At 53.0% G+C, this 13,032-nt stretch overlaps 1 protein-coding gene across 2 annotated transcripts in view; it reads left to right on the top strand.

The window, feature by feature from the left end:
* The window catches only part of HLCS (holocarboxylase synthetase), a 152,110-nt gene that overhangs the window by 13,815 nt on the left and 125,263 nt on the right, over positions 1 to 13,032 (top strand). Inside the window, exon 4 of one of the 2 annotated variants that reach the window (XM_006774127.2) lies at positions 879 to 1,061. In XM_006774127.2, the coding sequence (XP_006774190.1) occupies positions 879 to 1,061 (183 nt within the window). Of the gene's footprint in view, positions 1 to 878; positions 1,066 to 13,032 lie in introns of both variants that reach the window. The other variant, XM_015570714.1, reaches the window with a different exon arrangement.

Genomic DNA, 13,032 nt, shown 5'->3' with positions numbered 1-13,032 from the left:
CATCTGCCTGGATTCCTGCAAACACACTTAAAGGCGGCTAAGAGGACTGCCTCCCGGGTTGCTTCCCTCTATGGCCACCAGGTAGAGTGGGCCTCCCGCCTCACCCCGTGCGCCTGCCGGGTCAGTGGTGACTCCACGTGGGTTTGCAGCACACCCATGCTTCTTAGGGTCGGTCAGCCATATGCTAGTAACCAAGTGAAGTGACTTGTCCAAGGCCCCCAGGCTGGTCAGTGGGAAAAGTTGGGACCTGAGAGAGTTGATTACTATCCTGGGCCGTTTCCACCGTGGCCTCTCGGCCCGACAGCCACGGTTTTCCTGGGCCCGTGGTCGGCAAACTGCGCCTCGCAAGCCACATGCGGCTCTTTGGCCCCTTGAGTGTGGCTCTTCCAGAAAATACCACAAAATACCATGTGTGGGCACGCCCGTACAGTGCGATTGAAACTTCGTGGCCCATGCGCAGTAGTCGGTATTTTGTGGAAGAGCCGGTATTTTCTGGAAGAGTCACACCGAAGGGGCCAAAGAGCCACATGTGGCTCACGAGCCAAGGTTTGCCAAGCCACAGTTTGTTGACCACTGTCCTAGGCTCTCCTGAATCTTCTTACTGCGTGGTGTTAGTTTCCACATGTTCAGGTTCAAAGGTATATCAAAGAGCCACATGTGGCTCATGAGCCACGGTTTTCCGAGCCACAGCTTGCCGACCCTTGTCCTAGGCTCTTCAGAATCTTCTTACTGCGTGGTGTTACTTTCCACATGTTCAGGTTCAAAGGTACACCGTGTCGCTAATTAGAAGGATCACGCCGCGTTTTCAGAAACACTGCCAGACACCGTTTTTGTGAGTGTTCTGAGTGCCCCCCTTATGGAGTGGTGCTTCCCCGCAGGTGCACCTGGAACTACCTCCCAGCTCTGCAGTCGTGCAGACTGAAGGAGACTTCAACCTGCTCACGTCCAGCAACCCGAGGAGGTGCGAAGTCCTGAAGGAGATCCTGACCACCCTCGGCCTCAGCTGTGACGTGCAGCACGTTCCTGCCTTAACGCCCCTTCACCTGCTGCTGGCGGCGGAGGTGAGTGTGCTCAGCGCAAGGCCGCCGAGGCGCCCTTCTCCAAACAGTCACCCTGGCCCTGGCCGGTGTGGCTCAGTGGATAGAACGTCGGCCTGCGGACCAAAGGGTCCCAGGGTTCAATTCTGGTCAAAGGCACGTACGTACCTTGGTTGCAGGCTCCTCTCCAGCCCGGGCCCTCGTTGGGCGCGTGCAGGAGGCGACCAATCAGTGTGTTTCTCTCACATCGATGTTTCTCTGTCTTTCCCTCTCCCTTCCACTCTCCCTAAAAATCAATGGGAAAATATTCCGGGGGAGGATCATCAACAACAAAACGGTCAGCCTTGCCCTGACTCGTGGCAGTGGGCTTCCACTTTGATTTCTGTTTTGGTTTTTCTGTTTGGGCCTCTGCACAATCGTGAAGATGTCCAAGTGTAACTAATGATTTGGCATCTGCATCCAGGGAGGGGAGAAGACTGTTAGAATTTAGAAGGTGTTCAGTCTTAAAACTCTGGCCCTTCCCACGTGAAGGGGAAGGGCCACTGTCTGATGTGCCAGGAGGTACCTGGAAACCACAGTTCCGTCGTTTGATTTGGACCCTTCTCGGCGAATCTCTGGAAGGGAGCGTCCCCGGTTTCATTTTATTTTTGTGCTGACGCCTGCCACCTTGTGGCCAATCCTAGCCGTGTCTGCCAGGAAAGGGCCTGAGCCCGGAATGCCCACAGGGATTTCCCTGGCCTGGGGTCTGCACTTGGTGCCTGTGGTGGGTACCTGGCTTGAGCAGGTTGCTAAGCCCAGGTGAGGCTTCTTGCCAAGCTGTCAGTTTCTTACTAATTGTGGCAAATTATTCTGTGGGTCTGTTTCTGTTGCCTTCCCTAAATAGGGGAGGGGGTGAGTTTAGTGACATAACCGAGCAGATTCAGCAAATACCGACTAGCCCAGGTGACTCCAAACACCGCACTCACCTGCGTTCCCTTGAAGAGAATGCACTCTATCTCCTACCCCAGCATTTAAAGGGGGAGCCCTCCTTGGTTACACTTGGTCCCGTGGCAAACGCTGTGCAGAGCAGAGCAGAGCTGCGAGCCTCCCGTGGAGAAGACAGACACAAAAGCTGGAGCATTTAAGAGTAGGGTTTTTAAAAAAGTATATTTTATTGATTTTTTACAGAGAGGAAGGGAGAGAGATAGAGAGTTAGAAACATCGATGAGAGAGAAACATCGATCAGCCGCCTCCTGCACACCCACATCACTTATGAGAGAGAGTCATCTACTGGCTGCCTCCTGCACGCCCCCTGCTGGGGATTGAGCCCACAATTTGGGTATGTACCCTTGGCCGGAATTGAACTGGGACCCTTGAGTCCACAGGCCGATGCTCTATCCACTGAGCCAAACAGGTTAGGGCGAGAGTAGGATTTTTATAGGAGTGGGCAGCATCGAGGCCATACACTTTGGGGGCTGGAGAGAAAGGGGGTGAAACACAGGGAACACATACAAGCTTCCTGTAGGGAGGGTTAGCATATTACGCTTTGATTGGTTGAATGGACGACTGGACGACCAGACACTTAGCATATTAGGCTTTTATTATGTAGGACTAGAGGCCTGATGCACGAAATTCTTGCAAGGGGCTTGGCCCTCACAGCCCCGGTTTCGTCCGGAAGGTTGTCCAGAAGGACGTCCGGAAGATCGTTTGGCTGTCCAGTCTAATTAGCATATAATATTTTTGTTATTATAGATTGCATTTTCATTACACAGCCTCTAGTCAGTCTGCACGCTTTTTAATGGGTGCTTCTGAGAATTAATGATGTGACTTTTATTTGCACCTGCACCTCAGGAAATCAAAGCTCGCCGTCATTTATCTGTTTAGTGTGTTCTGTTAATAGAAGGAAAAGCTCACCTCCATCCATCTGGTGGCTGGAGTGTAGAAAAGTATTAAAATCAAGCTGGTTCTCAGAGCTTCTGCTCTTGTAGACAACCCCCCTACAGACCTGCCACCTGGCGGAAGGGACAGAGCCATGTGGGCACGGGGAGATGGGACTGTCACTCTCAGACACTGCCCCTCCCCCCCCTTTCCTGGGCATGGAGGGCTGAGGCTGGACATGTGAGGAGGTGCCTGCCTTCCCCGGAGGCTCACGGCCAGGGAGGCCAGGGAGCAAGACAGATCAGGGCTTGCCCTTGACTGCGCTCTCTGACCTTTCCCGGGAGTTCTGACCTTGCTGGTCTTGGGACTTGCACCTCTTGAATCTTAGAGCAATGGAGAAGAAGGTGAGCCCAGACTTCCTGTGAGCAGAAGTTGGGGACTTGAGGCTTTTCCTGGGCCTCCTTTAGGGTGGCTATAACCCTACATACCGAAGGCTTTGAATCGGGCATGTGCTCACATTACAATACACAGCAGGTGCTTCCTCCTCTTGGGGATCCCTGTCCCCCTGTGGGTTGGTAACCCCTGTTCACAAACCATGGACATGAGATGCTTGAACAAGATCAAAGCACGTATTTGCTCTGTAGACACGGATATTGCCCACAGACTTCAAGCCCGCCACCCCCTGGACACATCTGACTTCGGAGAAGAGTAATATTTCGAGTTCTCCGTTTGCTCTGGTCGATCTTAGATGTCTACTGTGGCCTCCTTTCCCCTCCCAGCGGCTTCTCTCCGAGTTGTTGCACTTTGGGAGCCCGAGGAGCTGAGCGAGGGAGTGCATGTCCTCGTTTCTTAGTGCTTATTAATTTCTCCCAGAAGAGTCGGGCTCTGCAGTGGGAGGGAAGGGAAGACTTTAGGGCTTTAGAGTGTGTTTCCTGGGATACACGTTCTGTACACGAATGCGAAGGTGGCTACTCACCCACCCTGACGGGCTTTCTGGGGCAGCCGGAGGATTCCTGCTCTGCTCCTGAGCCGAGGCCCAGCCGTTTCAGAACAGCTCTGGGCCCTGTGCTGGGGGCTCAGTGTTCGTACAGACGGATGGCAGGTTGGGACTAGAACCGTTTCCAGCTGCTTTGCTTTTCCGCGGCTTTCTTAGTAGGTCTCATTGGTCCCCATGGAACGAAGTCGGCAGTGGAGAGTTCTTGGCGTCCCGGCACCCCGGGGTGTTACACGCACCCACCCTTAGACTCATCCCCTGAATCTTCCCAATCAATGCCTGCGCCGGCTCTCTGCTTCCTGCGAAATACTCCGTGGCCACACGGTGTCGCTGCTGAGCCAGGCTGCCTGGTCAACAGACACCCGGGCACCATGAAGTAGTCCGGAGGCTTAGTTTTTCCCTCGCGACATCACCGCGTGCTTTCACAGTATAATTTAGTAGTTTTCCATGATGCTGGCGACGCTTTCTTCTGGGTCCGTAGCGATGATTTCAGTGTCACAGTTCATGATATTCATCTTCCATTCAACGTTGACTGTGTACGAGGTGCCATTACAGGATGGACTATGAAAGAACCAAATATACACCCTGGTTATCTAAATAGTTTCACTGCATGCCAGCTGTGTTTATACAGTTTGGGGCCCAGACACTCGCTTTATAGCGAATGGCACGGAAGATTTATGAGGTACCTCGCGCTTCCACATGACTGCGACATGAATGGAAAAGACTGGCACGGGATCCGAGTAGGAAAATAGGCCCAAAGGACAGCTGGCCCCTGGTATTTGCACGGGGCGTGTTCTGAGACCTGCATTGGCACCCAGACACCACAGTATCGTGTGATTTCCGCTGTAAAATCCCATCAGCGTGATTTTGCGGTGTCGGTGCGTGATCGGACCGGGCAGCCTGCTCTTGAGGTGTGGACTCCTGGTGGCTGAGCGTACCTCCTCTCTGACCGGGGTCTAGCCGGTTCATCGAGCCTCCCAGAGGCGGGATTGAAATTCGGGCCTCAGCAAATTTATGATCTGTCAAAGTAAACCAGTAAAACACATGAGCGTATGCACACCACACACATGTATCCATAGACAAAAGACTGGAAGGAAATACAGTACATACGTGGTATATTTTTGGGTGGTAGGCTAAGAGCAATTGTAATAGGCTTTCAAAACTTTTGTTGTATTTTTCAAATTTTCTATAATGTATATGTATTATTTTTTTAAAAATATATTTTATTGATTTTTTGCAGAGAGGAAGGGAGAGGGATAGAGAGTTAGAAACATCGATGAGAGAGAAACTCCGACCAGCTGCCTCCTGCACACCTCCTACTGGGGATGTGCCTGCAACCAAGGTACATGCCCGTGACCGGAATTGAACCCGGGGCCCTTGAGTCTGCAGGCCGATGCTCTATCCACTGAGCCAAACCGGTTTGGCAGTATTATTTTTATAAAGAGCAAAACCAGTTATTAAAAATTAAAAACCAAATTACTCTATGTCAGTAGACTTTGAAGGCATTCCATAAATGGTCAAAACTTAAATAAGGCAAAAAGTCCCATATAGCCCTAGCTGGTTTGGCTTAATGGATAGAGCATCAGCCTGCAGACTGAAGGGTCCTGGGTTTGATTCCGGTCAAGGGCTCATCCCCTGGGCTGAGGGCTTGATCTCTAGTAGGGGGCATGCAGGAAGCAGCCAATCAATGATTCTCTCTCGTCATTGATGTTTCTATCTCTCCCTCTCTCTCTGAAATCAATAAAAATATATTTAAGGGAAAAGTCCCATATAGATGTTGATATTGGTTTGATGTTTGACATCTGTATTAATTGTATGAAGGGTATAAGCTTTGTTAGTAAATGACTCACACTGGTGAGTGGCCGTTAGGCTCTATTGTGGCTCTCAGGCCCAGGTGTCCTGGACTCCTGTGGGTGGGAGGTCCTTCCGTTTCATAATTGGAGCGCCCCGCACCCCCCACCCCCCGCTTGGATGCAGCAGTTTCCTGATGGAACCCCTCGAACTATTTCTCAGAGAGGACCACACTCGTGCTGACACCTAACGGTGAGTCCTTTCCGGCAGGTGACCTCCTTTCCGGGGTGTGGGTGGCGCGCCAGACTCATGAGCCACATGCTAGACCCCAGGGTTCTGTGGAGTGAGATTTCGGGGCGGCCACCACTCCGACCTGCCGTTGGCGGTGACGAGAAGTTAGCAGGAACATGCCTTCATTGTGGGGCCATGAGTGTTTATGAGCCTCACCGATTTTATAGAAAAACAATTCTTCCCCTTACAGATCCTAAAGTCCAACTGAGAAACCCCCTCCTGCTTCCATTTTGGTCTCTGCCAGGGACATGGCGGACAGAAGGGGGTGTGCAGTGGCGGCCTGTGGGGTCGGCCCCACACGGATGCGGGAACCCCGACGACGCAGACAGACCTCAGCCTCCTCCGTCCCTGCAGAGCAGCTGCCTGGGGTCCCTTTCCATCCCCAGCCCGGGCGGAGGAGGAGGAGGAGGAGGAGGAGGAGGAGGGTGCCCAACACCCCGCTCCGGTTGGTCGGGGAGCACCGGGCTCTTTCTGAAACCACAGAGCGGGATTCTTTGGAGCGTGCCTCGTGCTGATCACTGAGGATGTGGGGGGACCAGAGGGAAGCAGGCAGGATGTTGGCAGCCTTGCAGGGCGATGTGGTTCCTTTGCCTTGGGGTCAAGGTGTAACTGTAACCAGAAGTGACAACGGGGTTTGTTATTAAAGCAACTGGCGGAAAATCGCCCTGTCTGTGTGCGTAACTGGTAGTGTTGCGGGATGGATCAGATAGGCTTCAAGACAGAAACCAGTCTCACATTTCAGTTTGATTCAACCCAAATCATTTGCCGTGACCCGCCCCCCCCCAATAATAGCAACACTGCTGATCACGATGGTTTGATAGTCGTAAACATGTCAGAAAATCCCCGTCTAGTCCCTTCCACCAGGAATTCCCATCTTGATGGTGTTGCTTTATGAAGAATCTTAGCCTAAATCGCACCGTACGGTTCTTATTCCTTCTCCTGCCCGCCACTTCCTGTAGCCACACCGCATGCCTACTCAGTGTGTGACCTCGCTGCGGGAGTTTCTGGAACACGAGAGATTTCTCACTCATGGCACTCGTTATAGCTCACCAGGTGCCCCACGCGTGCCGCGGTCTCATCGGCCTCACCGTGGAGGGCCTCCGGTCTGGTGCTGAACACGTTAGAATTCTCTGGGTGTTTTTTTAGCGTAGCGTCGGGTGCGGAATGCTTCCTCCCTTCACCTTTAATCCTCGTCCTGCGCCTGGAATGTGCAGTGCGGGGAACTTCTGGTGTTACTCTAAATGCAGCTTAGAGACGAGCGATCAGAGGTCCGGGGCGGGAGACGCCGGGGTTCCAGGTGCGCCCTGAATAGCTTCAGACGCGAGCGGCGGACGCTGCGTGGCAGCTTTTACCACCCGCCCCACGAGCCAGCAGCTGGCAGATTAAAGGCAGCCTTTCAAAGCTTCAGGGCGATGAATGTTTGTGAGGCTCTTTCATGCCCCCCTGTCTCCTTTTTCCTTCCCTCGCCCTTTCCCAAAACTGGGCGCTTTTTGTTCATTTCAACTGGCTTCCTGTTATCAAGCACAATACCTGTGGCAAAGGTGACATGATGAGTTTTGACGTTGAAGCAAAAGGAATGAATGACAGGTGGGGTGGTTTCCTTAGCTGCCTTTCTTCTTTTTTGGGGGGGGAGGCTTTCAGCTACTGTATATACTGTGTTCGCATTTGAACCTTCCTTCCGCAGGAATGTGTCAGAGCAGCTCCTTTGGAGTGTAAATCCTCGGCTCACACCAGGCAAAGGCTGATGAGATGCAGTGGGAACCAGGCCCCCCTTGGATAGTTTTCCGCTGCCGCCTGGTGGTGTGAGGGTTTGGGGGTGCCCTGTGCCGCCCTCCTGGCTGGCCTGGGGAAGGGCAGCTGCGTCTCTGAGTGGCAGGGACCTCTTCCCCAGCCGCCGTATCCTGGGGCAGGGGCCTATCTTGGACGGCGGTTTCACTTCCTCAGACTATTGATATCCACCGCGGTGCAGGCACAGATTTGTGGATGGGAAGCAGGCGCTTTTGGAATAAAAAATCGCCCGGGACCAAATGTTCTGGCCTGAACATCAGGCCCTAATAGCTGCCATGTGTGCGGGCCGGACGCGGCGGGAGCGCCCGGGGGGCCGATGGAAGCTGCCTCGGGGAGTCTTGTAGCATCTCCGTCTTCAGAGCAGGTTTCTGTCTCCCAAGTCGGAAAAAGACATCCAGGGCGCAGCCTGCACTGGGGCCGGGTGGGAGGGCACGATCAAAGGCCGCACCTTCCTTGTGGTTCGAGGGCGCGAGGCGTCCGGTCCTCGAAGCGAGGCTCTCGCTCAGCGACGCAGGGGGCTGGGACCTGCTCTCCCCCGAGTGCCTTTGTCCTTCACTTTCTGGGACCTGAATGGCCGGTGGGGCGCCTGGTGTTTACGTCCACGTTCATCCCTTGAGGATGCTGCTCCAGGAACTGTGTCGTCTAGAAAAACGGTTTGTGGTGTTTCTGGGTTTCCAGACCCACGGGCAATTTGTGGAGCCGCGTGGCGTCGAATCCCCTGCCGGCGGGGACCAGCGGCGGCTCCCTGTGTGGGAGGCCGTGAGGCCGGGAGGCTTCTGGGCTTCCTCTGAGAGCCGGCCGGCAGCGCAGCCGCGGGAGACTCAGCCCAGGTCGGCCCGTCTGTCCGCCTGTCCATCAGTCTCTTTCTCAGCCCAGGTCGGTCCGTCTGTCTGCCTGTCCAGCAGTCTCTTTCTCAGCCCAGGGCGGTCCGTCTGTCTGCCTGTCCAGCAGTCTCTTTCTCAGCCCAGGGCGGTCCGTCTGTCTGCCTGTCCAGCAGTCTCTTTCTCAGCCCAGGGCGGTCCGTCTGTCTGCCTGTCCAGCAGTCTCTTTCTCAGCCCAGGGCGGTCCGTCTGTCTGCCTGTCCAGCAGTCTCTTTCTCAGCCCAGGGCGGTCCGTCTGTCTGCCTGTCCAGCAGGCGCTTGCTCAGCCCAGGTCGGTCTGTCTGTCTGCCTGTCCATCAGTCTCTTTCTCTCGGAGACAGGAGGGTGTGAGTCACTTTCTTGGTTTTGTTCTTGTTCCAGCCCCGTCGCTGCCTCTGAGTCGCTGCCTCTGCCCGGGCACCGCGGGGCCTGCCAGGGACCGAGCGCCCCTGGTTCTCCTCTGCACGATCCCTGCCTGTGTGCCTTCCTTTCTGCAGCCGTTTCCAGGCCTCAGCTTAGGGGCGCCGTCAGTGGGAGACGTGCGGGTGCCACACCTGTGGCTGTTCTCGTTGCTCACGGGAGAAGCTCTCCCTCCCAAGGACTGGAGCTCACACCCCGTTTGGTCCCTTGAGCAGCACTCTCCATGCCAGCCTCTCGTCTTTAGGACGTTCCTTTTAACCAGTTAACTGCCGCGCGTCCAAAATGGAAACCATCCCCACACGCCACGATATTTTGAATTTAATTTAAAAAATCAATTTGCAATGAATATTATAAAAATAAATATGTTACTCACATTTCTGGTGTTCTTGAATATTTTCAGCTGAAAATTCTCACGAAAAATGATTTTACAGTTGGTCCGGGCTGCCACTTAGGGAAAACATTTTTTTTTTTTTTATAGATGCGCCTGGCGGGTGAGGAAGGTCCGCCGCTTGCGTCTCCAGACGCTTATGGCATACAGTGGGTTATTTCTGTTCCTCAGTGGTACCTGAGTCTTTCTAACCTTAACTTGAATATAAAGATATCTGTTCGCATGTTTGTTTTAGCTAAAGCTTCAGGAAAGGGCTGTATGGTGGCTGGGCTAGAACCTGCTCCCCTGACCCTGAGGACGAGGGAGACAGGCTGTCGCAGCGAGAGGTTGCTGCTCGCAGGGAAATAAACGGACTCTCCGTCCACGCAGCCTGAAACGCGATTTTGTTGCATGGGTGTGAGCTGTGTGTGTCTCCCGTGCGTGTGCCCAGGGGTGGGGAGAGAGAGGTTATGGTGAGGAGATGGGTGGTGGTGGCACTCACACCCCAAGGTTTACATTCAGGTTCTCAGCGGAGCCTCGCGGGCAGATGGCCTGGCCGTGAGCAGTGGAGCCGGCAGGACGCTGGCCGGGCTTTGCCGGGGTCAGTGTCTTCCCTGCGCCCCGAGCTGTCCAACTCCCGGGTTAATCCTGGCTGCCGTCCGCAGGCAAAGGAGACATTTGCGATGCTGAAATGGCGTGTCCTTCCTAGAGAAGAGGTGAGGCTTTGCCTTCTGCGCGCAGGACAGTGCTTGGCGGGTTGTCTTCTTGTCTTTGAGCAGAAATGAACCCCACCCGCAGGGCTCATCACAGGGACTGAGTGAGGGCTCCGCGCCCCCCCCCCCCGCTGTCAGGCTCCGTAACTAAGGAGACGCGTCTTTTACAGGAAAACACTCACTCGTGGCTTCATAAATGAAAAAGCAATGGTTTATTTTGTGGGAAGGGGTGGGAAAGTGGGGCATGTCCAGACTCCGCCAGCCTAGAATTGCCTAGATTGTTCTGGAGTGCTGCTTCCCGTGGCAACCTCGACGTACGGGACGATTTACAGGTTTTGTTTTGTTTTTGGCTGTTTAGTCCATAAAACGTTTTAAAGGTCAGAGGTGGTCGTTTTGAAGATTCTCCTCTTTGAGAGCATTTTCCTCCTGCGATGATGGGATCAGGCGTCTCAGATTCGCTCAGTGGGTTTGCCACAGACGGTGGCTTCTTAAAGGACAGCCGCTGCCTCTGAATTCTCAGTCCCTACTGACCTTTCACACCTTTTCCCGGACTCTGCAGTGTCATGCTGGTTCCAGGAAAGCCAGTGGATGTAAAACAAACAAACAACCAAACAACCACAAAAAAACCCCCCCAATTTTAAGTAGTTCCTTTGATGCAGTCTTTCCTAAGAATGTGTGATTATAACCATTTTCATTTTAAACGAACAGTTTGATCACCTCCATCCACAGGTCACCTCAGCACAACGAAAGGAGTTATGCTTCTGCCTTTCCTTATTCCAGGCTCTTTGTCCAGCCAGTGTCCCCGCTGCCTTAAGCATTCCCAGTGCGACACAGAGCAGCAGCCTCAGACGTACAGACCAGGTGTGCTTTTCAGGTTTTTGTGCCCCGGGCGGTTTTCAGATCACGGTGCCGTCACGTGTGTCGGAGGTTTTCTTCCCGCTCACGGGCATCCTCGCTCCACAGCGCGGTCACACCTCGGGTCCCACCTCGTGGCGCTGCGTCTGACAGACTCTGGCCGGCCGCCACGAGCGCAGGGGACCCTGAGTGCTTCTCCCTGCGTCCCCGGCGGTCGACTCAGAATGTAAGGCCTCTCTCTCAGGCGCTGCTCAGACACAGTCTCGTTGGACACCTGGCAATACCGTGGTAGGTGTCCTTATGGAGAAGTAACGAACTCGCACGGGTAGGTTAATATTTTCCTTATATTTAAGAAAACATTTTTTTTTATTCTTTCCTGCAGTTGTATATACAAATAAAAAAATACAGGGTGGTGCTTTTTCTACAACCAGTGAATTTTGTTAAGCTACCCATCCTGGTGAGTGCATGAGACACAGTTTATTCTGGTATTATTGTTAGTTATTGTGTTCTTTTCCATACAACTATAAACCCACTTTAACAAATATGTTTTTGTTGATTTCAGAGAAGAAGGGGGAGGGAGAGAGAGATAGGAACATCAACGATGAGAGAGAATCATGGATCGGCTGCCTCCTGCATGCCCCCTACTGGGGATGGAGCCTGCAACCTGAGTGTGTGCCCTTGACCGGGAATGGAACCGTGACCTCCTGGTTCATAGGTCGATTCTCAGACACTGAGCCACGCTGGCTGGGCTGTAAACCTACTTTTGCCCGCCCTGTATCTCATAGAAAGTTTCCCACATACAAAAAGTAAACAGACTAATGTCCCGACCCCTGTGTGGTCAGTGAGCCACTTCACGCTTTTCCATTCTGGCCAGTGTTATCCATTCCTACCCACTCCTCCTCCTGTATTGTTTTGAAGCAAATCTCAGATCACACCACTCACCTGTAAATATTTTAGTACGTGCTTCTAAAAGATCAGAGCGCTATTCAAAAATCCAACCAAATACCACTGTCACACCAGAAGCACAGTCCTTCAGATAACCCCGCAGGCAGCCAGCGTCCAGTTTCTAAGGGGACAGTCATCTTTGAAGAGGGGCTGCCTCATCCATGCATGGGGGTCCTTCATGAAATAAACCCGAGAAAGAAGCAACTAGATCTGAACCCCTGTAACTCTGGGGGGAAGTGATTTAGAGTCGATTTCTGTGCCTCTTGATGCCATATTTTACCCCCGTTATCAGGCCATTCTGAAAAAGACAACAAATTGCCATTTGTAGTAACGTGCAAAGCCACCCAGCACCTTGGAATGGGAGTTTTGTTCCGCTCTCCCCGTTCAGAACTAACAGGAGTCCCTCACCCCCTCTTTTCTGCCTGCGCAGCCCTGGTTTCCCGGGGAGGGCGGGGGCGGCATTGATTTCTGCTCCGTATGCTTTCGCTTCAGGTTGACGTTTAGCCTTTGACCCGGCCACTTTCTTACAATAAACAGTTTGTTGATGAGAGCAGCTGCCCCGCAGATTGTTTCCAGATGGTTCTCCGGGGGGCGGGACAGTGTGCACCTTACGGAGAAGTCGGCTGGGGCTGCGGCTCCTCCTCACGCTGTCTGTCTGCCTGTCTGCCTGTCTGCCTGTCTGTCTGTCTGCCTGTCTGCCTGTCTGCCTTTGAAGCCGGCCGTCAGCCTCTGAGCGCCGAGCTGTTTATATCGGGGAAACAGTGTGAATCCGGATCGGAAATCGGGTCTCACCGCCTTGACTATTTGATTTTATTCTCCGAATGAATGATAGCGTTTTCCAGAAGTTTCTGCCAGATTCCTTACATTGCAGTAGGAATTCCTGGCGTTTGGCATGTGGGAATGAGTGTGCCGGGGGTACCGTGTGGGGGAGTGGACAGGACATACTTTATTTTGTGTAGAAACCCCGGCTCCTGGCCTATTTAAAGGAACAAGGTAACTCTCGAACTGTTACTATATTGCCCTTTTGAAATAAGTTCTATTTTTTTATTTTTATTTTTTTTAATATATTTTATTGATTTTTTACAGAGAGGAAGGGAGAGAGATAGAGAGTTAG

This window comes from Myotis davidii, unplaced genomic scaffold (assembly GCF_000327345.1).
Source record: "Myotis davidii unplaced genomic scaffold, ASM32734v1 scaffold227, whole genome shotgun sequence".
Taxonomy (NCBI): domain Eukaryota; kingdom Metazoa; phylum Chordata; class Mammalia; order Chiroptera; family Vespertilionidae; genus Myotis; species Myotis davidii.
The sequence above is the reverse complement of the archived record's forward strand: the minus strand, read 5'-3'. Positions and strand labels throughout refer to the sequence as shown.